The sequence below is a fragment of the Salarias fasciatus genome, chromosome 1 (genome assembly GCF_902148845.1).
Source record: "Salarias fasciatus chromosome 1, fSalaFa1.1, whole genome shotgun sequence".
Taxonomy (NCBI): domain Eukaryota; kingdom Metazoa; phylum Chordata; class Actinopteri; order Blenniiformes; family Blenniidae; genus Salarias; species Salarias fasciatus.
The window spans coordinates 729,453-754,934 of NC_043745.1; the positions used below are offsets into that span (position 1 = coordinate 729,453).

Genomic DNA, 25,482 nt, shown 5'->3' on the forward strand with positions numbered 1-25,482 from the left:
TCAACCAGTTCCGAACTAAAACATCTCCCAACACATATGATCAGGTCCAATCCACGTGATGTCTGATGTGCCTGTGAGAACGTTTGTGATCTGCTCTGCTCTTCTCAGCTGCTGTACGAGCAATGGGCCAGCTACAGCGTCTTCTACAAGTACCAGCCCATCGGACTCATCAGGTCAGAGTCACGCCGCTCTGTCACGGAGCGGAGCGACGAGCACGAGTCTCCGGTCGACGACTTGAGTGTCTGTTTCTGCTCCGTAGGAAGTACTTTGGGGAGAAGGTGGGTCTGTACTTCGCCTGGTTGGGAGTCTACACGCAGATGTTGATCCCCGCCGCCATCGTGGGAGTCATCGTGTTTCTGTACGGCTGCGCCACTGTCGATGACAACATACCCAGGTACACACACACACACACACACACACACACACACACCCACAGCACTGCTCTGTGAATATTTCCGTGTGATTGACAGCTTGTCCATGCTGCTGCAGAAACCCAACCAGGCCTTTCAAAGCTCCATCTCCGTCATTGTCTCTTTAATGCTGTCAGCTTCTTGACGAGTCGACCACGTCAACCCCCGCCCCCCTCCAGGATATTCTGTCTGTGGTCTACAAGGCCTTTCAGTCTTCTCATTAGTTCTCTTTGTGAAATATTTATCTCAAAAATGTCAGAAACATCCATCCGTTCCCAGCCTCGCTCTCGTTCTCCGTGTCCAGCTGCCGTTGAGGCTGTGGTCACCTTGTTCTGTTCCGGGTCTGAATCCACCTGCTCGCCAGCAGCCTCAGGTCAGAGGATCAGAGGATTCAGCAGTGTCAGGGCGGGGAGTCAGTGCAGGCCATCGTTATCGAGATGATCTTCATCGTTACTATCATCATCATCTTCACTTCATCATCATCATCGCCATCACTTTCATCATTATCATGATCATCTTCATCATCATTATTGCCATCATCTGCATCATCATAGCTATCACCATCTTCATCATCATCTTCATCATCATCATCGCTATCACCATCATCATTATCACCATCTTCATCATCATCTGCATTATCGTCATCATCATCACATCACCATCTTCATTATCATGATCAACTTCATCATCATTATCACCATCATCTGCATCATCATGGCTATCACCATCTTCATCATCATCTTCATCATCATCGCTATCACCATCATCATTATCACCATCTTCATCATCATCTTCATTATCATCAAAGCTATCACCATCATCGTTATCATTGCTCTTCATCATCATCTTCATTATCATCGTCATCATCTTCTTCTTCATCGTCATCTTCATCATCATGATCTTCTCGTTATCTTCATGATAACCATCGTCTTCGTCATGTCCTCTGCTCAGCCATGTCTCCTGGGTGTCTTCCTCTTCAGCTTGTGGTTTGAAATGTGTTTGTAGTTTTTCCATCAGATGTGTTGAACCGCAGCCCGGCTCCTCGTCTCCTCCGGAGGTTTCCGGCTCGCTCTCTCCTCGCCTCTCACCACGTGTCTAAGACGCCCCAGACTTTCACTGCTCACTTTCACGCCTGTCACTCTCTTAACGCTGAACAGTCCTGTGAAGAGCTCCACGCTCAAGAGAACACAACGAATCTCTGCCCCCTCCAGAAACAGTCAACAGGAACACATGCGATGGCTGACCTGACTGATTTCACCCAACAGTTCCTGAATCTATCGCTCCCAGAGGGACTGACATGAACTGTAAAGCATGCATGGCGTTGTCATGTGCAGAAATCATCAAACCGCATCAGAAATGCTCTTTCAGCTCCGCGCAGACACGAAGTCCGGAATCCAGCTGTGATGAAACGCTGGAGGTGACCACATCAGCAGGTCCTGAAATCATTCATGTTCTGCCAGGAGCTCAGAGCAGGAGGGGGGGTGGGGGGGCAGATGAAGACCAGGAAGAGGAGGAATGGGAGGAGAGGAGGAGGGGGAGGAGAGGAGAGGAGGAGGAGACAGATGAAGACCAGGAGGAGGAGGAGGAGGAGGAAAAGGAGGGAAAGGAGGAAGAGGCGAAGGAGGTGGAAGAGGAGGGAGAGGAGACAGGAGGAAGCAGTGTCTGAGCTTCGAAAGTCCAGATGGTTCAGTGTGTGTGTGTGTGTGTGTGTGTGTGTGTGTGTGTGCTGTCAGCATGGAGATCTGCGATCCCAGGAATAACATCACCATGTGCCCGCTGTGCGACCGCGCCTGCAGCTACTGGAAGCTGGTGACGGCGTGCGGCACGGCGCGAGCCAGCCACCTGTTCGACAACCCCGCCACCGTCTTCTTCTCCATCTTCATGGCGCTGTGGGGTAAGAGCCCAAGGCGGAGCGGCGGCGGCCCCAGTCACGTCAGAGCGGGTTCCTGGAAAGAGGCTCCGCCCACTTTCTGCTGTCTGAGCCCGTGTTGTGCTGTTCTCTAGCTGTCCTCTTCATGGAGCACTGGAAGAGACGGCAGATGCGACTGAACTATATCTGGGACCTGACGGGCTTCGGAGAGGAGGAGGAGGTGAGACGTCCCCCACACGGCCGCGAGCCGGGCACAGGGATCTGGAGCTGCAGCGCCGCCGCTCTGAAAGAAAGACAGAAATCTCTGGCCTTTCACAGGTTTCAGTCTTTAATGAGGAAGACGAGGTTTGGCAGTCAGTATCTCCGTCTGACATTCCATTGCACAGCTGAGAACTACTAAAACCAGCTTCAGCAGCTTCCGACGGAAAATTAAAACAGCTTGAAACAGCCACTGAAACAGAAACAGCTCAAACCATTAGATAAAGCAAAGGGAAAGGAAGCATCATCCATCCATCCATCCGGGTTTTGGGGGGCAGCAGTCTAAGCAGGGATCCCCAGACTCTTCCTCCAGCTCCTCCGGGAGGACGCCGAGGCGTCCCCAGTTCAGCCCAGAGACATCGTCTCTCCATCCCGTCCCAGGTCTTCCCGAGCTCCTCCCCCTATCTCTAAGGCAGCGCCCAGCCCCCCTACGGAGGAAGCTCATTTCAGCTACTTGGATCCGGGATCTTGTCCTTTGGGTGATGACCCAGAGGTCATGACCATAGGTGAGGGTCGGAGTGAAGACTGACCAGTAAATCCAGAGCTCCTCCTTCTTCACCACAACCAATTGTGGTTTAAAGTTCTGATGCTCATTAATGAAAGACTGTCATGTACCAATTTCTTATCGATTAAATATGATGTACTGCAGCCCACCCCAACTCAGAAACAGGAAGAAAACCTATTCATACCAAATAAAAAAACCCCACCAATGTCCATGCTTCTTTTCCTATAAATAATCTGTAATAAAAGAGCAGATAAACCGATTAAGGAGCCAGAATAATTAACGTGAGACTGCAGGCACTCTGCAGTAGGAGGCTGAAAGACTCTTCAGGACAGTTTTTATGTGCATCACAACTCTGAACCTGAAATGTGCAAAAGCACAAAGAAAGGCAGACATAAGCTGAAGTCACCTCCGTCTGTTAGAGACTGATCAGCTGCTGGCTCTGCTGGCATCCTGATCAATATCCTCCCAAATCATTCCTACCACAGCCTCCAGGACTCTGCACAGTCCAATCACCCCGGGATTATGGGAAAATGGTGGTGATATCCTTGGTTCCCACCCACCGCACTGTCACTTTGCTTTGCATTCACTGATTTGTTAAAGCGGCGCAGTGTGTGGCCATAAATTCAACCAAGTAAAAGGGAGGAAAAGATTCACAATTTCAAAAACAAATTCCACTAAAGAAGTCCCACTGAGATGCAGATTCGGGCTGGACTGGTTTTATCACAGGGCGTCAGTGTTTTGAATTATGTTTGGTCGTTGGTGGTGGAATTGTTTCTGGGACGGGACTAAACTCACAGACGTCCTCCGTGATTATTCCAAATCTCCAGCGGTCCCGACGCCGCGCTCGTCCCGTGCCAACAGGGCTTTAAACTCCTCCACTTGGGCCAGGGTCTCTCCACCGACCAGGAGAGGGCAGACCTCCCTCTTCTGGTCGAGGACCATGGCCTCGGATTTGGAGGTGCTGATCCTCATCCCTGTTGTTTCACTCCATGATGGTCAAAAGGACAACATCATCTGCAAAAAATGAAATCCTGTGGTCCCAAAACCAGACCCTGACTCTGGCCCCCGACTGCACCTAGAAAGTCATGATACCCATCGGCACTGCAGCATTGAAACACAGTCACACTCCACATATTTCAGTCTCACCACAACCCTGTCCACATCCACCGTCTCCTGCTTTGACTTCGTCTCATAGAAAGAGTTTAAATTTGAGTGAGGGGAGGTTCAGGCTGTCTGCCCCGCCCCCTCTGAAGGAAGCCATGGCTGTATGTGTGTTCGTCAACGTGTCCTGTTTTCACTGACATCCGTGTGTGTGTGTGTGTGTGTGTGTGTGTGTGTGTGTGTGTGTGTGTGTGTTTTCCACAGGAGCATCATAAGGTTTGGACTGGACTTGTTTCCTTTCTTGTTTAATCTGGTCTCATTCTCACTCAGGCTGCTGCAGCTGCTGCTCACTAACAGTTCCTCCCTCCAGGTGTCTTCCTCACTCGTCTGTCCTCTGGACTCTACCGGCTGTCTGGTCTGTCCTCTGGACTGTCCTGTCGTCTGTCTCCAGCAGCTGCTCTGCAGCCGGCCCAGCTTGGTCCTGATGCTGGAGCCGGTTTGTTTGCTTCGTTTGCTTCGGCCTTCCCTCCGCGGAGACCAGCAGCTGCCTCTGTTTCTATTTGCTGCACATCTAGAAGAATTTCTGTTTCTACACGACTTCTGTAAGCTGAGCGAAGCTGCTGAAAGGAGAGACGGCCCTACAGTGTCCACAAACCCCCCAGGACCAGTTAAAGGTCAGGGACAAAACACTGTGCAGGTCTCTCAAGGTCTACGGTCCACTGCAGACGGTCTCATGGTCCCAGCGGGTCACTGCTGCTGCCCCTCAGCAGCTGTCTCTCTGTCCAGCTGTCTCTCTGTCCAGCTGTCTCTCTCTCTGTGCTTGCAGCTCACTGATGAGGACGCACTTCCACTCGTGTCTGTCCTCTTCTTCCCTGTCCACAGGGAAATGTCCTCACCGTGAAGGGACGATCAGACACAGCTGATGAAGGACGGATGTCTTGTGAAATTGAACTGTGGTCCAGATTGTTTTGGCTCTTTGACGGTGATCAGGTCAACCTGTGAACCGTCCGTGCTGTGATCTGCTTCGTCCTTTCACCCTGAGTCTCACACCGAGTTCCTCTTCGGCTCAACATTTTGCCGCCACGCCACTTGTTTCTGCCACGTGTCCACGGAGACGCTGTGTAACGCCACCGGCCGTGAACACAGCAGGACCGCTCTCTGTTGCAGGAACACAACCGAGCAGAGTATGAGTTACGGGTGATGGAGAAGAAGATGAGGCGGGAACACCTGCCGCCGAAGGTACGGCTGCTCACACACTCCTGCTGCACACCGCCGCACACCGCCTGCTTCACGGAGGAAACGATGGCGGCGGCTTCGTCTTCACGTTGAAGACACAAGAGTGGTTTTATGTAGCGACGAGCGCCGACATGGAGGAGAGGGCAGAGCAGGCTCACATGACCCATCCTGCTTTTGGCTCTTACCAAGGACACACACACACACACACACACACACACACACACACACACACACACACACACACACACACACAGAGACATACATACATACACACACACATACAGTCTTTTATTTCTATCCTTGTGGGGACCGTCCATTGACTCCCATTCATGTCTAGCCCCTAACCCTGACCCTTACCCTAACCCTAACCCACACCACAACAAGCCTAACCCTAAAGAAATGTTTTTGCACTTTTACTTTTTTCAGTAACAACAACATGGTCAAGAAAACACTGTTTCTCCTACTTAGGACCGGAAAAAGGTCCCACAAGGCACGTCGTTCCACGTTTTGCTATCCTTGTGGGGACATTTGGCCCCAACAAGGATAGAAATACAAGAACACACACACACACACACACACACACACACACACACACACACACACACACACACAGGCACGCACACACACACACACACACACATACACACATACACACACACACACACACACAGCTGCCTCAGCTTCCTGACCCACTTGAATGTGACATGATGGCCGAGGGCATCGTTATCTGTGCTCCACCGGACACACAGACACACACAGACACACACACACTGTCTGTGTGTTCATTTCTGATGCGTTACTGTGCCCACAACATAAAGATATGCTCCTGACATTAAGGCACACACACACACACACAATACATAATGGGACGACTGATGAGAAATGAGCACACATTTTAACTGTGTGTGTGTGTGTGTGTGTGTGTGTGTGTGTGTGTGTGTGTGTGTGTGTGTGTGTGTGTGTGTGTGTGTGTGTGTGTGTGTGTGTGTGTGTGTGTGTGTGTGTGTGCGTGCGTGTGGCGTGCGTGCGTGTGTGTGTGTTCCAGGAGGAGAAGGTGAAGCTGACCTGCACTGACAGGATGCCGGCCTACATGGTGGTGGTGGTCTCCATGTGCTTCATGGTGAGTCTCAGCGGGTTCTTCCCACTTCCAGGTGGGCCGCTGGGACGCAGCGCTCCGTCCTCGGCCCGGCGGTCGTCACTGAGAACCGTCGGTTCCGTCTTCTGGACTGACGTCCTGACAGACGTTCACCAGCCTCACTGATGAAGAGTCAAACTGACCGTTCTGTCTGTTCTAGTTTAGAAGGTTCCACTGAAACACCTTCTAGAGGAAGGTCCAGAAACCTCAAACATTTCCTTTTCAGTGTGATTCTATGTAGAAAATAAAACTGAAATCAGATTTATTGTCTCTGGAAAACGCTGCGCTCAGACTGCCATGATGGCGTATTTTACTTTTCATAGAGAAATGAAGTGTGTCAGTCCAAGCAGCAGCCTGACGCTCCCCTCTGTCCCTGCCTCCAGATCGCCCTGACCTTTGCCATCGTCTTCGGGGTCATCCTGTACCGCATCAGCATCAAGGCGGCGCTGCACATGAGCACCTACCAGGCGGCGCGGTCCAACATCCGAGCCACCGTCAAAACCACCGCTGCCATCATCAACCTCATCATCATCATCATTCTGGACGAGATCTACGGCGCCGTCGCACGCCGGCTCACCATGCTAGGTCAGCCTGTCCCTACAGCCACGGCGTCACCGTGACACTACAGTCAGATCCACACACAGGGGAGGCGGGGGGGGGGGGGGTTCAGTAACAGCCACGGTTCAGACATCCTCTGCCAGCTTTAGGCTCCATTCACTCTGCTGGGCTCCATGCTCAGTTCCACCTCTTGCTGAGGTGGCTCCATCAGACTGCAGTGGAAATGGTGAGACAGCGAAAGCCACGCGCTGCAGAAAGCCTAAATATGGAAGCTACAGCCGTCAGAGCCTGTACATTCATTTTCAAGTGGCAGTGTCCAATGACATGGTGTAGAGAGACTGACCCGGGACAGGAGGAGATGGAGAACATGAAGCTTCCTGCTGAACAGCTTCAGATACACATCAGATGTAGTGTCACATCTGACCGCCTGCACCTGGTGTGTAAAGATCAGAAGTGCAGCGTTCCCCCCGATATGAGCACACTGAGCACAAAGCCAGGATTGTGTCACATCTGCTGCAGCCTTCAGGCTGGTCCACGCTCTCCATTCTGTACTGTACACCCACCATGGACACGCCCGCGGTTCCTCATCGTGCTACATTTAGAGCTCATGGCGTTCCACACAAAGCAGCGCGCCGATGCGACCGGCGCGTTCACAATAACTGGACTGGTGGTCGGCCGGGAAGGGATCCACGCAGAACCTCGCAGACAGGAGCAGAGCCGACACGCAGAACGGAAGTCACTCATGCAACTACGGTTCTATAAATCCCGGATGACCGACAGAAGGCGGGTTGAAAGATCCTTCATGTATGTGCAGTTTGAGTGTGTAGCCCAACAATGTCACCTGTGACCCCTGGGTGACCCCAGAAAGGTAATAAGTTCTGGAGTCACCACAGGTTCGACTCCTACAGCATCTTCTTGTGTGATCACGGTGATTCTGAGTGCACTCTGGCGTTTCCCCTGAACGCCAACGCCTGCTAGAGGAAGCCAACACCGGGTCGGGGCTCCCGCAGTGGGCCAACTTGGTATGCAAGCAGAATCCATCCAACCACCTCTTCAAGAATGTAATGATGGCGGGCCTACGGCCGTAAGTTTCGGCCCCGAGGGGCCCCTAGGGGCCCCAGAGGGGCGCTGCAGGACCCTCAGCTCAGGCTTGCTGAATGGAAAGCAGGAAGGGGTACGACGGACCGCAGTCGGTCTTTGCGGAGTTCGCCGGGGAACAACGGCATGCCCCAGAAAATCCCCCTGAGGAGAAACAGCAAACATGGAGGAGGGCTGCCTCTACCACTGGAAAAGGCCGTCACAGGAGCCGACTGAGAAGGTTGCGGCGCCTCCAGCTGCAGACGCTCTGAGGCTGCATCGAGTCATCTACTGCCTCACTCAGCGAGCTCCAAGCGAGGACCGCGGTCCCAACACCATGGAGACCGCCCATCATCCTGGAGGAGGGCACCACCAGTAGCAACAGTGAGGACCTCCCATTGCCACCTCTTAGGTACGATGAGCTGAGGGAAGGGGTGCGAACACTGCCTGCACAGCAGGCGTCAAGACCACAGGACCAGGAAGGTTTAGCTGAAGCCACGTCCAGGAGAGGGAACGGCGGCGCCACCGTCCTCCTGCCCTCTGGCCCCAGGAGCGCGACCGCCTGCTTCACCGGTCACAGGCCGAGCTGGTACTAACAGTCACTCAGTGTCAAGATGTCGGGGGAAGGGCGGAACGTGGCCTTCACCTGCGAAGGCTACAGACCAACAGCAAGGTTCCTCGACCATCTGATCTGCGGGGTTCTTGGATCTTTAGGGTTCTCTGACCAGAGGACAGAATGTCTTGATTTGCAACGACAGTGCCAATGTTTCAATGGTTCTTTTCCTTGACAATATTTTGTTTCGTTTCCATGATTTCTGTGTTTTCATGTTTCTCTCTCCTGGTGAAGCTCTCTGAACTGCCTTGCTGAATGGTGCGCTGCCGGTAAACTTGCCTTGAATCCTGCAGCTTGTTCTCAGCCATCTCTGTATACACCCGCCGAAATATCACCAACACCAAGAGGTGGAGCCGGGCGGTGCTTCTCTCCGCTCCCAGTCGGTCTGTTGGAGGAGTCAGTGTTTGACGTGACGTCTCCTTTCAGAGGTCCCCAAGACTGACAAGAGCTTCGAGGAGCGCCTCATCTTCAAGACCTTCATCCTGAAGTTTGTCAACGCCTTCACCCCCATCGTGTACCTGGCTTTCTTCAGAGGCAGGTCCGTCAGGCCACACACACACACACACACACACACACACACACACACACACAGCGCGGTTCTGTTGAGCTCAGTGTGCTGTGGTTGTCTGCAGGCTGGTTGGCAGACCGGGGAAGTACCTGTATGTGGTGGGATCGTACAGGATGGAGGAGGTACGCCGCCCGCCCGCTCAGCGCCGCCCTGCACGCAGCTCCATCTGTTCCACCACCTGTTTCACATGCAGGAGCCCAGTGATCACACCCACACCCTAGCAGCTCTTTGTTTTGTGTGTGTGTGTGTGTGTGTGTGTGTGTGTGTGTGTGTGTGTGCGCACATTCTCGTATTTCTATCCTTGTTGGGGCCAAATGTCCCCACAAGGATAGCAAAACGTGGAACGACGTGCCTTGTGGGACCTTTTTCCGGTCCTAAGTAGGAGAAACAGTGTTTTCTTGACCATGTTGTTGTTACTGAAAAAAGTAAAAGTGCAAAAACATTTCTTTAGGGTTAGGCTGTGTTGTGGTGTGGGTTAGGGTTAGGGTAAGGGTCAGGGTTAGGGGCTAGACATGAATGGGAGTCAATGGAAGGTCCCCACAAGGATAGAAATACGAGACTGAGCGAGTGTGTGTGTGTGTGTGTGTGTGTGTGTGTGTGTGTGTGTGTGTGTGTGTGCTAAGCTTGTTTTGTGAAAGATATTGAACCAAATTTGGATTTTCATAACGGAATCCAGGCAGCTTGCACTGTTTGGACTGTCGACAGTTCTGACATGCTGGTTCTGCACATTTCTTTCTCTCGCTTTAATAATCTGTTCTGCAGCTTTGGTGTCAGTTGTTCATTCCCAGCAGCAGGCCTGCAGGTCTGACCTTTGACCTCTCCTCCAGTGTGCCCACGCCGGCTGCCTCATGGAGCTGTGCATCCAGCTCTGCATCACCATGCTCGGCAAGCAGCTCATCCAGAACAACCTGTTCGAGATCGGAATACCGTGAGTGCATGGAAGAGACGCGCACGCTCACACACACACACACACACACCCTCATTCTTCATCCTGGCAGGTTTGCTCTTTAATCTCTGCTCTGTCCAGTTGCGTGTTTCACTGCTTCAAATCCGACCAGTCGCGGCCGGTGGCGAGGGGCGCTGGTGGCGGGAGCGCTGGTTTTGCCCGCCTAAACTGCTAGTGACGGGCAGTGCGGCGTTAGTTCGCTTCCGCATTGGCGGAAGTGCTCGTTTCCACACCCGCACATTCCAAACAACACAACAGGTAGGCCACGATTATTTTTGATAAACTGGTTTCTTCGACACCGCCCGCCTGGAATGCGCGGGTGAGAAACGAGCGCTTCCGCCAATGCGGAAGTGAACTAACGCTGCACCGCCCGCCGCTGGCGGTGTAGGCGGACAAAACAAACGCTCCCGCCACCTGAGCCCCTCGCCACCAGCCGCGACTGAATCCGACTAAACGATGACTTCTTATAACTGTAACAACTGTTTGTCAAACTTACGGCCCGCGGGCCAGAACCTGCTCATCAGAGGGTCCAATGAATACTGATACATGCTGTAAAGATATTGCACTGAGGCTTTGCTAGAGGAGCATCATGGGAAATGAGGGTTCCAGTCCAGCCCGGGGTGAACCACAGACCTGTAAATAAGACCAGAGCGGACGTCGTCATTAGCCAAACCCACCCCAACAGGAGTAAACCCGGCCGCCATCTTGGTGAAGGACTTCCCATAACCTGCGCAATGAGCTGGTGAATCTGACTCATACGTACATCTCTTTAACTTCAGTTTCATTTTAAAACGAGTTCAAGTAAGAAAATAATAAGCTACTAATGCAAAAAATGCTTCAATAACACTAAAATTGAGATTTTTTTTAATTCTTCACAACAAAAGTGTTTGACCAGAGTCGTGTAGAAGATCCACTATTTTAATTCTTGAAACATTTATCAAAAGTCGCTGAATATCAGGTCTATAGAATGAAATGATCTACTCACAAGTCGACGCAGCAGCGATGGCAGTTCCTTTACCACGGCGGCGGCTGACACCGAGGCGAACGTCACAGACAGGGAGAACATGCAAACTCCACACAGCGCAATGTTATTTGACTGACACCACCCCCACCTCACCCCCACCTCCACCTCCCCCTCACCCCCACCTCCCCCTCACCCCCACCTCCACCTCCCCCTCACCCCCACCTCCCCCTCACCCCCACCCTCACCCCCACCCCCACCTCCCCCTCACCCCCACCTCCCCCTCACCCCCACCTCCCCCTCACCCCCACCTCCACCTCCACCTCCCCCTCACCCTCCCCCCCCCCCTCACCCTCCCCCCCACCTCCCCCTCCCCCTCCACCTCCCCCTCACCTCCACCCCCACCTCACCCCCACCTCCCCCCCACCTCCCCCTCCCCCTCCACCTCCCCCTCACCTCCACCCCACCTCCCCCCCACCTCCCCCCTCACCCCCACTTCCCCCTCCACCTCCCCCTCACCTCCCCCCCCCCCCCCCCCCCCACCCCCACCTCTCCCATGAGGCTGAACATGTCGTTTCTCTTCTGCTCTGCTGGTTTTTCCAGAAAACTGAAGAAAATGTACCGGAAGAGAAACTCGAAGTCGGACCTGAACCACGAGGAGAAGAGGAACAAAACGCTGCAGCGCCACGAGAAGGACCACCTGCTGGGTCCATACGTGGGCCTCAACCCCGAGTACATGGAGATGAGTGAGTCCCGTCAGGGGGAACAGGAAGTGGGGGCTCCGGCCTCAGCAGCTCAGGAGGAGGCTGCTCTGATGGACTCCTCCTTGTCAGCTGGGCGGAGCTTCCTGTGTCATGAGTGTGATGGAGCAGCAGTACGGCTTTTTGACAGAGCAGGAAACCAACGTGGCCGCCGTGTTCCCTGAGACGAGTCCTGCTGCTCCACCCAGTGTGGTTCTGTTCCTGGTTCTCCACCCGCCGCGGTCCTGCTCCATCATTCGTGTGACGTTCTCCGTGTTGTGCGGTTCTGCAGTCATCCAGTTCGGCATGGTGACCCTGTTCGTGGCCTCCTTCCCTCTGGCTCCCCTCTTCGCTCTGCTCAACAACATCATCGAGATTCGCCTGGACGCCAAGAAGTTTGTGACGGAGCTGCGTCGGCCCGTCGCCGCCAAGGCCAAGGACATCGGTACGGTTCCACGCCGCTCCTCCGTCCCCGGGGGTTCTGGCCCCGCGGGTCCAGAGACTCCGGTCTCTGCGTCCGTCCTCAGCTCTGTGTCTCCCTGCAGGGATCTGGTACAACCTGCTCCGAGGCCTCAGCAAGGTGGCGGTCATCGTCAACGTGAGTGTCCTGCGCTCTGCGGGCCCTCGGTCGGAGTCCGGCGGCTCCTGACGGGCTGTGCTCCTCTTCCAGGCGTTCGTCATCTCCTTCACGTCGGACTTCATCCCCCGGCTGGTGTACCAGTACTCCTACAGCCCCGACGGCACCATGCACGGCTTCATCAACCACACCCTGTCCTACTTCAACGTCAGCCACTTCCAGCCGGGCACCGACCCGCTGGAGCCCTTCCACCTGGGCTACAAGGTGCACGTGTGCAGGTGAGCGCCGGGGCCGCCTCCGGACCGGGGCGTCGGCGGGACGGGGGCTGACGCCGTGCGCTCTGTCTCCAGGTATAAGGACTACAGAGAGCCGCCCTGGTCGGACACTCCCTACGAACTCTCCAAGGAGTTCTGGGCCATCCTGGCGGCGCGCCTCGCCTTCGTCATCGTCTTTCAGGTTGGAAACACTCCTGACGTCTTCGTTGAGCAGTGCTGATGAGTTCACCTCCCCCCCCCGCGAAGACTGAAGCCATGCTCTTCTTCACCGTGCTCTTTTATTAGTTGCAGTAGCAGCGGCGGCCATCAGTCCGTATGTCTAAAAATAGCGTCTTCGGAGGAGAATTCGGGTTTCCCGTCTTCACCAGAAATTTTAGGGTTTTTTTTGTTTTGTTTTTTTTTGTTAATGCCAGGATGAGTGAAATGTTTGTCTCCTTTAACTGGACAACAATAGAAACCTGGAGTTTGCTTAAAGTGCAGCTTGTTCTGCTGAATATCAGATTCACACACACACACACACACACACACACACACACACACACACACACTCACACTCACACTCACACACACACCCGTTAAGCAGAACACATTGGCGAATACAGAGTTTAGGAGCAGGACTCTGTCGTAGCGGCTCCCTGAGGCTCTCACAATGCTATACCTAAATAAACACCAAAGTTTAATTTTTACCTTTATTTGCACACCATCATTTTCAAAAAGACTCTTAAAGCCACACTTGTTAACTTTTCAACCTTAATAAAACATTTGAATATCTTTTGTGATGACACATCGACTTCCAGCAGCTGAATGAGCCTCTGTCAGCCTGAGGGCGTCAGTGTTGCTTCACTTGGACTGAGCAGCTGTGAGGAGGGTGGTAGGAACCCTGCTCACTGAAAAGCTCCACATGTGCGGACTGCTTTACGGCATGCGTCACATCATGATAGAACATTGTTTATCCACCATCAGATTCATGACGTCGTCGCTGTCCGTCCTTCACACAGCCACTGGAAACAAATGTAGGGAGTTCAGTCCGACAGCACACCACCGGGAGCAGCATGTTACCACGCCACGCGCTAGGCCTCATGGGAACTGTAGTATTCCTTCAGGCAAAACACTACCGCTTTGTCCACTGGCGCCGCCAAAATCAACGGAAACTGAAAGTTCCTTAATGTTGCTTTAAAGGTGCATTAAAGGCATTTAAAACTTTAAAAGTACTTATTTTCCACCATAAATATGTTACAAATATTCAGTGATGTGTACAATGTGCCCTGACATATTCATTGCTTGTACCACTAACAGCGCTAAATGGTCTCTTGAAAGTCACAGTGCCGGTCCGGCACCAGAATTTTTGGGGGGAGAATTTGAGAGGATGTGACGTAACGCGCCTCCCGCTGGCCTGACTCGCTTAGGTTTCGTTTTGTCCGCCATTACTCCGCCAGATGCTTAGCGAGCAACAGCTGAGCAGGATGAGGATGGAGCTTCCAGAAAGTGAGAACAGACCGGCTTCCAGCACTGCAGCTCCACACAGACCCACCAGGCAGGAGAACCTTACAGAGCCAGGAAGGACTTCCCCTCTTCCGTGCACGTACATGGACGCAAGCCACAGGCACGAGTGTTTCACTAAGCTGCAGTTACGCCCAAGGCCGGCAGGGGGCGCTGTTTTGCATGAAACGTGCAAACTCCTTAATGCAGCTTTAAAGTGAGTGAAGGATTAAACTACTAAAACCAACATTAAACTGGAGAAATCCTGAACATGACTAGACTCATGAATAGAAATGGAGACCTGGGGAGGAAACATGAAAAAACGGCTGTTTCACAAAGAGGCAAGAAGGTCAAATGTCAGAAGGATGAAACGGTGAAATCAGCTCCAAAGACAGGAAGTGTTCTGCGAGGTTCCCTGTCCTCTCTGAAGGTTCTGCTCTCTGTTCCGTGCAGAACGTGGTCATGCTGATGAGCGACTTCGTGGACTGGCTCATCCCCGACATCCCCAAGGACATCAGCCAGCAGATCCGCGAGGAGAAGAGCCTGATGGTCAAGCTGTTCATGGAGAAGGAGCAGGGGAAGGGGAAGGGGCGGGCCGCCTGCTCCTCGGCCAATCACAGCCCGGCGCGGCCGCGCTCCTAAACGGAGCCGCCAGTCCGCCAGCAGAAGCGAGCAAACTCAACAAGCTGTAAATATGTCCGCCGGCCGGAGTGTGTGTCGCTTCAGCTTCAGCCTTGCTTCAGTCACATGTTTGCGGTCCGGACGTGGACCTGTACCTCTCCGTGTCGCTCTCCAGTGGTGCATTTCACTCCCGTGTCGTATCTCCAGCCATAGAAACTCAACTCTTTGCAGTTCTTTCCTGCAGATTAACAAACTCAAACTCTTTGAAGAATGTCAGAGGAACAAGCCATCAGCCCGCAAGCTCCGCCTCCCCTCAGCGCTCCGCCTCGTCCATCAGGGCCCGCCCCCACCCGTCCGTCCAACCAGCTGGGGAGCCGTGCCGCGGCGTCTTTTGCACAATTTAAGCAAGAGTTTCTTGAAGATGCAGGACGTGTCGCTCACAGGCTCCAGGAGACTTTTTGTATGTGCAGTCCTGTTTATTTGTACTGTTTCTGTGTTAGATTCAAGCAGTGATTTCATTTGTGGAAGCACAAGTCACATTAATAATCATCTTCCGATGAACTGGAATGGATCGCGCTGCAGTGGGCGGGATCCGGAGCGGACCACCGCTCCACACTGCAGGGACGGCCTGGACAGGGGACACACACTGTCGCCATGATACTGCAAATGTTTCAGCAAACAAGGAAGACGCATCCAGCACAGCATCGGCATTTATTGAGAAAAGATCACTTCAGTATTCACAGTCCGCACAAGAGGCATTTTCACCACTTTGGACCAAGGAAAATTGATGCAAACCTTAAAAACATGTTAAACAGTTATGAAGAGTGGTGATCACCCACCTCAAACTTCTAGTTTCACTTAATAACGACCCATATAAACATTAGGCATTTTATTACATTTAAGCTATTTTATCTGTTTTATCTACTTGAGATTTAGCAGTTTTAATTGTCTCTTCATGTTTTTTTAAAACTCAGTATTTGTCAGCTGAAGTGAAAGTCAGCCTGCAGGAGATTCTGGGTTCACTGGATCTTTTACATCTCACATCTACACCTACCTACTGGAAAACTTAATGGACTCACTGTAGAACGGCTCTAGAGACTCTACAGCTGCTCTATAGTGACTCTACAGCTCTATAGTTACCGTATTGGCCCGAATATAAGACGACTCAGATTATAACACGACCCCTATTTTTCAAAGATCATTTTGTGGAAAAAAAAAATGCTGAAGACAGTAAGGTCACTCATAAAACAACTTTTTATTATACAATTATTATAAACTCAACAACTCACAACTGAGATAACATTTCACGAGATATAAAATGAAAAAATATATTCTCTTTCTCAAAATAAGAAACAATAAGCAACAAATAAGAACCTCAAGGGGTCAAAACTGCATAAATGATGTCAATAACTGTCCAGGTCCTTCAGCTGAATCAGGCTCTGGTGGTGGACATTCCGTCTTTCAGAGACGTCTTCACTCTCCCTTCTATCAGTCTCTCTGAAGCAGGGCTACTCAACCCTGGTCCTCGTGGGCCGCAATCCAGCATGTTTTAGATGTTTCCCTCTTCCAACACAGCTGATTCAAATGATCAGGCTGATAACGATCCTGATCATTTGAATCAGCTGTGTTGGAAGAGGGAAACATCTAAAACATGCTGGATTGCGGCCCACGAGGACCAGGGTTGAGTAGCCCTGCTCTGAAGCGTCTCTCAGGACCACGGAAAGCTTTTCTCATAGCGTTAGCATCTGTAGTGTTTTTTCTGTGCTCTCCAATAAGAACGAGGCTCTGCTCCACCAGACCTCCTGGCGGCTTGGCAGTAGTTTGATGACTCTGCTGCGTTGATCACCATCAGTTTAAAGTTGGTATCATAACTTCTCCTCTGTTGTTGCTCAGTTGTCCAGCGTTCAGCCCCTTTGTTCCAGATGATCCGCCATTTTTCATCAGATCATTTGATCTCATTTCATCGCTCCACTCGCTCTCTGGTCAGTGATACTTTGGCTCCATCTAGCGGTGCGGATGGGTATTGACCATCTACCGTAAGTCCGCGATTATAACACCACCCCACTTTTGAGGATGCAGTTTCTGGGAAAAACCATCGTCTTATATTCGGGCCAATACGGTACTCTACATCTCCGTAGTGACTCTATAGTGACTCTACATCTCCTCTATAGTTTCTCTACATCTCTATAGTGACTCTACATCTCCTCTATAGTTTCTCTACATCTCTATAGTGACTCTACATCTCCTCTATAGTTTCTCTACATCTCCTCTATAGTTTCTCTACATCTCTATAGGGACTCTGCATCTCTGTAGATTTTGTTGAAACAGTGTGGACCGTGACCTTTGTGTCTCAATACGTTGCTGAGTGGAGCTGAGTGCTTCAGCGTCTGTGGACTCCAAACATAAACTATGAGCAACAGAACACTAACTTCACCACCCGTCTCCACAACATCCAGTGTTTACTGAAATGATCAGCATCAGTCTCGGTGAATGCTAACGCTGCTCTGTATCTGCTGAGTGTGTTCTTCAGCCGCTGCCTGTCCAGACAGCTTCAGTGGCTGAAAGCACAGTCGGAGCTCCACTTTTCTCCTGCCGCTTTAAATCATCAGCACACCCTCTGATCCACTCTTCACTTCTCTATTCTTCACCTCCTGAAGCTCCTCAGACTCCTGGGAATTCTGGGAAGTGTTGCTTTCATGGGAGGGTGAACTCACAGCACAGAGCTTTAAAGCCTGGAAATAAATGGAGCGCCATCATGTGGCTGCACTGCCACATCCTACAGACAATAGAGGAATTTTCCTCATTGGAACTAGACGTCGTGGTTAGTGTTCACAGTGTTTGAGGTCAGAGGTCAGCATCCAGGACCAAGGAAGCAACATTCTTCAAAAACTACATTGCCATTACTTTTTAATCCAGTGAGATGAAGGACAGTGTTCCTGACTGTCTGAAGTCTTTTAACCTCAAGTCAGAATTCTGCACCCCCCCCACCAGACACCCCCTCATAGTTACAGAAGGAATACTTCGGTTTTATGTGGCGTTTTTCTGGAAACTCAGTCGCTTTACAATGACATTATTCATAGATTCAGCACTGATTGGCAATAAACTGACATTCTGCACCACCCAGAAGTTCTGGTGCTCCCTCATGGTCTCCCATCCAGGTACTGCCCAGGTCCCACCCTGCTTAGCCTCTGAGATCTGATGAGATCAGGCATCTTCAAGACAAGATGGCCAAAGCACATAGAGCAGAGCCCCGGCCCCCTTGAGGGGCCCGCCCCACACTTTGAGAACCTGGGTCCCTCAAGCTGTAGCTCTTGAAGAGCAGAGACTGAATCGTAGTTTATCTTGTGTTTATCTCGGGAGTGACTGAAGGGTAGGAGTGTGAGGGTGACCCAGTGTTCACCCCCCCCACCCCCCGCTGTGCACGTCCTGCCTCCAGTCCTGGTCCAGTGGAATCCGTCCAGAATGTACAGTCTTTCATGTTTTAACTTCCGGGTCCAGACTTTAATTGTTGCGACGGCGTCTGGAACGAGCTTGATGAGCACAAAGAGGAGCAGTGGAGCGTTCCACTGTTCCACTGTCCCGTGATTCACGTTTCCCAGTAAAGTACGGAGCACATGAAGAGCTTCTCCAAAGCTGCAACTCAACAAGCACATTTTGCCTGAACGATGTTTTCCTGTCGATGCTGTTGGTCGGTTTGTGATTAGTGGTAGATTTATAGATTCAGCGGCCGCCCTTCGCTGCTCCCTCCGTGTGCCGCCTGAGGCGTTGCTGTTGTGTTTTTGGATCAAGCGCTGCAGATTGTGTCAGGTCAACATGTCGGTGTGTCGTCTCTCTCTACTCAGTGCTAAAGAACCAGAGGCGACTCGCGGTTTCTGGAGATTCCTGCTGCTCTCTTGGTTTGGGTACTTTCAATAATTACTTCATTATTTTTTAAGGGCATTTGCATAATTAAAGTCTTGTGTCAGATGTGGTGTGTCTTTTTTGACGAGCTCGTGTTGTGCGCTGTGTGGAGCTCCACATATGTAACGTCAGTCGTGATTCATTCCTGTCACTGTACTTACCAACAACGGGCCTGCAGATGTCCAAACGTCTGCAGTTAACACGAATCCAGAGCTGCAAGACTCACTGGAGTCCAGAGATCGGAGCAGGAAGCTGAAGGAGTAAACAGCTGGATGAATTACACATCTGGATGAACTGCAGCAGCAGAGATTTATACAAAAACCATTTGTCAATGTTGAATAAAATATTTTTTTTATCGCATTGTGAAAATAATCGAATGCTGAACAATAATCAGGAAATGAACCCTTTAAGTACTGCTGACTGATCAGCACTGTTTGATGTGTGTGTTCATTGTGGATTATAAAACTGTAATACTACGTAAAATAGAAATGAATTGATTAATATGTGATGCTCTAAAATCAACTAAGTGGACAAGTTCAGTCAGCATGACGGCTGCATCTTTCAGGTTTATCAATAAATGGATTTAATGCACAGGTTTGCAATGAGGAGATCAGTCATTTCTCTGGAGAACAGTTAGAGAGTTTTTTTCATTAAATTGAGTTTTTTTGTCAAATTGGTGGGCTTTTTTAAGGTTTAAATTGTGACTTTGTTAGTTGAATTGTGAGATATTTTTCAGTTAAACTGAGTTTATTTTGTATGGAAGCCCATCTCCGCCACTTGAAAAAAACACACACACACGGTATGTCATAATTATGAGATAGTAAGTCGAAATTATGAGATACGATCTGCGCATGCGCTCCGGTTCAGCCGCCTCCCACACGAAGATCTTCAGCTGTGAGCTGCCAGGGAGCTGTCAGTGAACACAGAAGTAGATTGTCTGTACGTTGAGAATCATGGCTGAAATAAATGAAATACTTGATGTGCTTGCTGATTCACGTGGTATTATGTTAACAAACACACCCTGGAATGGATTTAAGCAAGAAGCAGCTCTGAGTTGGAAAGGATAAAGCTATAATATGGCTGAGGTTGTAACTTCAGCTGCATCTGGAAGCCTGTGGTCTCTGTCAGCAGACTGTCGGCAGGTCACAGCCCAGCAGGCAGATCTCTGTCAGAGCGTGTTGTACCTGGTCTCCACAGTCGGCGGCGCACACAGACCACGAGTCAGGCCTGACTTTTAAAGGAGTGCTGATGATTACCTGTCAGGTAGCAGCTTACCGAGCTGTTTGGTGGCCTCACTTTGAGCCGTTCGTTTCTGGTTTTACACACAAGGTCTGGATAATATAATTATGTGTAAAATCAATACGTTCTGAACATAAATGGACTTTGGCTTCTTTTGAAAAACCACGAATGACGCGTCCACTCGATGTTTCCGGGAGCAGCCCCTCAGTAGCTTAGATTTTTCACATTTAGTACTCAGATCTCCATAGTACTCAGACCTCAGTACTCAGACTCAGATACTCAATACTCAGATCTCCATCTACAATCTTCATACAGGAAGCGACTGTGATGGGGCGCATGCACAGATGTTATCTCATAATTTCGACTTACTATCTCATAATTTCAACTTAATATCTCATAATTTCGATTTAGTATCTCAGAATTTCGACTTACTATCTCATAATTTTGACTTAGTATCTCATAATAATGGCATACCATGTGTTTGTTTTTCTTTTTCAAGTGGCGGAAATGGGCTTCCGTAATTTTGTTATAGTGGGAGATTTTAGGTTAAATGGGCCTTTTTTTTTTAAATTGTGTTTTTAGGTCAATCTGTGTTTTTTATTAAATTGTGAGTTTTTTAAGGTGTGAGGGATTTTTTGGTTACTTTGTGATTTTTTTTTTTCGTTAAAATGCGACTTTGTCAGTTAATTGTGAGGTGTCTTTCAGTTTAATTGTGAACTTATTTGGTTAAAATGAGAATTTTTAATTTAAATAGTTTTTTTTTGTGAAACTTCGACTTTGTTAGTTGATTTGTGAGATTTTTCAGTTAAACTGTGAGTTTCTTTGGTTATAGTGGGAGTTTTTAGTTTGAATGAGAGTTTTTTAGTCAAACTGTGAGTTTTTCAGTGACCGCCGGAGTGCTGTGGTTCCAGGAACCCTTGCGGGAGTAAACAAGCGGAAGTGAAAGTAAAAGTGCTTCCGGGTTCGTGAGGGCGTCTTTCTCAAGATGAGTTCTCCGAACTTTAATAAACTCCTGCTGGACATTTCGAACCAGCTGTCCGGGGACCATCTGGCCCAGCTGAAGTTCCTGGTCCGGGAGCAGGTCGGGAAGAAGGACCTGGAGCGGGTCACCAGCGGGCTGGTGCTCTTCCAGATCCTGACCGAGAGGGAGCTGCTGGCGGCCGGCAGGACCGACTACCTGGCCGGCCTCCTGCGGGACATCCACCGGGACGACCTGTCCGACAGACTGACTGACAGCGGGCCCGACGACCCGGAGCCCGACCCGGAGGCAGGTGAGGAGACCCGGCGGAGCGGAGGCGACCGGCGCGGGGTGATATTAAAATAAAATACTAATATTCAAATATAGAAATATAGCCAGTCTATATACCTGTCCAGGCAGACCTCCTGCCTCCCTGATCGGGGACTTAAACTGTTTTTATCGGCAGATGAAATAAAACTGAAGCAAAACAAACAAAAATAAATAATAATAATAATTATTTAAATATGGACACAATATTGAGCCATAAGTTTTTGGTAATGTGAAAACAGTAAGCCAAGTATCACAAAATAATCAAATACATTCAAAAATAAGTGGCAGTATAGCAACAAATAAATAAAAGTTTTCAAATTTTGTCAGCTACACTTGGCAGTAAAGAGTTTTGTAAAGTCCCCGCTGTCTTGAGTGGAACAGATCAGATGTTAGTGGATCCACCACAGTTCCCTACCCGGGACTCTGGATCAGGTCCAGGACGCCCAGAATGTTCCTGGTTCACTCAGTGTCTGCCAGCAACAGCAAAATAAAGATTAGAGCGTTTCATCAGACAACCTCGGGCACTTCCTATGTTTTAGGAGAAGATTTGTTGTATTCAGTCTCATAAACCTAGTTAACCTATTAATTTGATTAATTTAATAATTAAACTATTAACAATTACCCACATTTTAACAGTGAAACCTGAAAGAAAGATTCTGGAGTTCTTGGACAGAATAATGATGCAGTGGTTTCATACAGCGCTTTCCTGGACACTCAAGACACTTCACACTGCTTTCTTCATCCTCTCCACACTGGGTGGTGGTAAGCTGCTGCTGTAGCCACAGCGGCCCTGGGGGGGGCAGACTGACGACATCGGCCCCTCCCACCTCCAACCATTCACTCTCACAACTTTCATACTAGGCAAGGTGGGTGAAGTGTCTTGCCCAAGGACACAACGACAGTTTTACTCCTGCGGGAGCGGGCATCGAACCGCCAACCTTCCGGTTATGAGACGACCTGCTCTACCAACTGAGCTACTGCCGCCCTGAGAGGTCGAAATTCATAACTGTGAAACATTAATGACGTGAACGATTTCAAAAAAATATGTTTAGCAAAACCAAACAATACTTGTAGTTCTGTGTAGTTCTGTTCAGATAGAACAAGTTCAGAACATGAAACGTGCACAACCTAGATGTAGTTTTTTTTTTTTATTTATTTAGATTGTGAGGAGTTTGGGTGAGTTGGAAATGTTGACTGCAGTGATAAATGTTAATATGAACCAGGAGAGGAGCAGTAGAACGAGAGCTTCCCTCAGTCTCAGAGAACAGTCAAAGCCTTACTTTGAAACTTTGATCCCACATCTCTTCGTCCAACCTGGAGAGGTTGACGTTGACCAGGAAGATCGTTTCACCGGTTCCGCTCTGAACTGCATGTTCTCCCTGCTCCCCAGCCAAACTGGACGCCGCCGCCCCGGTGGTGGCGGAGAACCTGGGCCGGTCGTGGCGGAAGCTGGGCCGCCGGCTGGGCCTGAGCGAGGCCCGGCTGGAGTCGGTGGCCGGGAGGCATCCGTCGGACCTGGAGGAGGCGGCGGTGGAGCTGCTGAAGGAGTGGAGGAGGACCGGAGCGGGCCGGGTCCAGATCCAGGACCTGATCCAGGCTCTGAGGGCCTGCCAGTTCAACCTGACTGCTGACAGGGTGGAGGACAGGCTGAAGGAACTCGGCCTCTGCTGACCCAGAACCCGTCAGGTGGACCTCAGTCCGCAGTGCGATTCGTGGTGATTTATATTCAAATCTATGGAAAATAAAATCATGTCATGAAGTTTGATGGAGTACCAGATGTGTTAAAGACTGAGGAAACCGAACCGCTGTGCTGCTCCAGCCCTCTTCAGCAGAGGCACTGAGGCCTGGGTTCTTGGTTCTGGACCAGGACCGTCTCCTGTGGATTCCCCTCAGCAGAGAGTCGGCCGGTTGGGGAACGTCTCCGATCAGTGGTTCTCCATCATACGGCGTCCTCCCAAATGGACGACACATCTGAGACATGAGCTCCAAGTGTCTCAGGGGACTTTCAGGTTCTGGTCTGTGGCTCTGCAGCCAGCAGAACCCAGAGTGTTTTTATCAGCTGGAGAATGTTCCAGCATCTCCACGAGACGCTGCTCAGAGAGCCAACGCTCCTCCGACGGCCGGAGCCCCGCCCCGCCCGGCGCCACGTCCCGGTGCTGAGCACCGGTCAGCTGCCGGTGTTCCGAATTAACTGGTTTCCGTGTTAACTTGTGACCAACAGATGTTGAAAACCGACTGAAACTTGTGGTTCCAGTGAACGTCAGCTTTCTACAGTTCCAGCAAATTCATAAGTTTTGTCTTTTGTGAGTCTTATTTCAACATCTGCTGTTTCCAGCATGCGTTTACAGAAATCCGTCACTCGTTACCATGGGAACCAGTTCATCCATCACACCGGGCGGCGGTCTTCTGGTAGTCTACCACCAAGCTCTTTCAACAACTGGCTCCATCTCTCCTCTTCAGTGTTTGTTCTCTCAGAGTTTTTTATTAAAATGTGTTTCTCAGCTACAGTTCTTCTGCTTGTTTTTGACTTTCTGCTTCCTGTTTCCTGTCATCACGTCACTACATACGAGGGAACGCGTGGCAGAAGCAGTAATCCCTCTTTTAATCCGCTCGGCTGTCAGGTTCTCTTTATATGAGACACAGCAGATTATTGATCAGCGTAAACCGATAAAATACGACGGGCTCTGAGTGAAGCGGAGCTTCTCAGTGTTTATATGAACCGTTTACAATCCGCTTCGCCTGCGGTCCCATCATGGAGGATTTTGTGGAACTTGTAAACGTGGAATGTTAGAACCGAAGAGGAACAGTGTGTGAGAAGTGGAACAAATGAAACGGGACGCCTCGTCAGTCTGGGTGGTTTTATTGCAGGCAGACGACAAGCAGTTGCTCCAGATGTGAGTCCAGCTGCAGATCCTGTGGAGGGAGAGAGAGTCAGTACAGGACCCAGACCTGGACCTGGAACCAGGACTGGAGCCAGACCTGGACCTGGAACCAGGACTGGAGCCAGACCTGGACCTGGAACCAGACCTGGAGCCACATCTGGACCACGAACCAGGACTGGAACCAGACCTGGAGCCTGACGTGGACCCAGCCAGACCTGGACTCTGGTCCTGACAGACCCAGCTTCCTGCTGTCAGGACCAGAGTCCAGGTCGGGTCCTCTGTTTACAGTCATGACCTCCACCAACTCAATGACCTCCGCCTGCTTCACCCTGCCCTGTGCCCCCACCCTGCTACACCCGTCGCCTCCACCCTCCACGTGTCGGGCCTGTGCGGTCTTACAGCACTGGTAGAGCCTGTTGAGCCTGTCGATGTCGTTCTTGCTCATCTCGGTGGCCTGGCCGAAGGCCACGTTGCTGTTGGGGTAGGGGAGCATGGTGGGCAGGTTGTTCTTGGTGAAGGCGTACCTGGGTGGCACACACACACACACACACACACACACACACACACACACACACACACACAGAACACTCTGATAACACCTGCAGCTCCAGGACGGGGCCTGCATGGCGAGCAGAGGTGGAGGCCCCCCCCCCCCCCCCCCCCCCCCGGCTTCCCTTACTTCTCGTACTGCATGACGGAGTTGTAGTCGTACGGCGTTCCCTGGTTCAGAGTGTTGATCTTATTGAAGTTGTACTTCATGTCTGCGGTTGATAGAGAGTACAGCCGGTGGTCACTACGGTCACTTCACCCTGACATCCAGTCTGAACTGCAGTCCTCCGCCTGACGGAGGGTCTCACCGTCGATGATGTTGTCCCAGTACACCGTGATGTAGCTGTCCCTGTCGGAGCGGGTCTGCTCGTGGTTGAAGCCCAGGGCGTGGAGCAGCTCGTGCTGCACCGTGCTGTGGTACAGGCAGCCCTGGCGGCTCAGAGACACCACCTGAGCTCCGCCCGTGCGGCCCACGTAGGAGTAGCAGCTGAGGGCAAAGGTCGACACGCAGCCGTCACTTTAGCATCATCCCAGCAAACCGCGGACGTCCGTCATGAGTCGGGGAGCGGCGCCGCGGCCGAACTGGGCCTCACCCGTTCCGGGACTCGATGCTGAGCCACTCGTGGTCTCCGCTCTGGTAGGGTCTGAAGCGGATGCAGGAGACGTAGGAGAAGGACTCCAGGCCCCGGACGAT

The 25,482-nt window shown here is 51.0% G+C and overlaps 2 protein-coding genes across 5 annotated transcripts in view; both read left to right on the plus strand.

Moving 5' to 3' along the window:
• The window catches only part of ano1a (anoctamin 1, calcium activated chloride channel a), a 48,178-nt gene extending 32,029 nt beyond the window's left edge, over positions 1 to 16,149 (plus strand). For 2 of the 4 annotated variants that reach the window (XM_030088287.1, XM_030088297.1), the window contains exons 10-26: positions 109 to 173; positions 260 to 394; positions 2,144 to 2,304; positions 2,415 to 2,500; positions 4,409 to 4,420; positions 5,312 to 5,383; positions 6,426 to 6,500; positions 6,899 to 7,100; positions 9,190 to 9,301; positions 9,396 to 9,453; positions 10,159 to 10,259; positions 11,842 to 11,984; positions 12,271 to 12,423; positions 12,524 to 12,576; positions 12,649 to 12,833; positions 12,906 to 13,011; positions 14,763 to 16,149. In XM_030088287.1, coding sequence (XP_029944147.1) covers positions 109 to 173; positions 260 to 394; positions 2,144 to 2,304; positions 2,415 to 2,500; positions 4,409 to 4,420; positions 5,312 to 5,383; positions 6,426 to 6,500; positions 6,899 to 7,100; positions 9,190 to 9,301; positions 9,396 to 9,453; positions 10,159 to 10,259; positions 11,842 to 11,984; positions 12,271 to 12,423; positions 12,524 to 12,576; positions 12,649 to 12,833; positions 12,906 to 13,011; positions 14,763 to 14,951 — 1,908 coding nt within the window. In that variant the 3' untranslated portion in view covers positions 14,952 to 16,149. The remainder of the gene's footprint in view (positions 1 to 108; positions 174 to 259; positions 395 to 2,143; positions 2,305 to 2,414; positions 2,501 to 4,408; positions 4,421 to 5,311; positions 5,384 to 6,425; positions 6,501 to 6,898; positions 7,101 to 9,189; positions 9,302 to 9,395; positions 9,454 to 10,158; positions 10,260 to 11,841; positions 11,985 to 12,270; positions 12,424 to 12,523; positions 12,577 to 12,648; positions 12,834 to 12,905; positions 13,012 to 14,762) is intronic. The other 2 variants (XM_030088306.1, XM_030088315.1) reach the window with 1 other exon arrangement.
• A 4,837-nt stretch (positions 16,150 to 20,986) lies between these two features.
• Positions 20,987 to 23,864, plus strand: fadd (Fas (tnfrsf6)-associated via death domain). Its single transcript, XM_030088326.1, has 2 exons — positions 20,987 to 21,340; positions 22,748 to 23,864. The coding sequence occupies exons 1-2, from the start codon at positions 21,055 to 21,057 to the stop codon at positions 23,026 to 23,028; spliced, it is 567 nt and encodes a 188-aa protein (XP_029944186.1). The 5' UTR covers positions 20,987 to 21,054; the 3' UTR covers positions 23,029 to 23,864.
• The last annotated feature ends 1,618 nt before the right edge of the window (positions 23,865 to 25,482 follow it).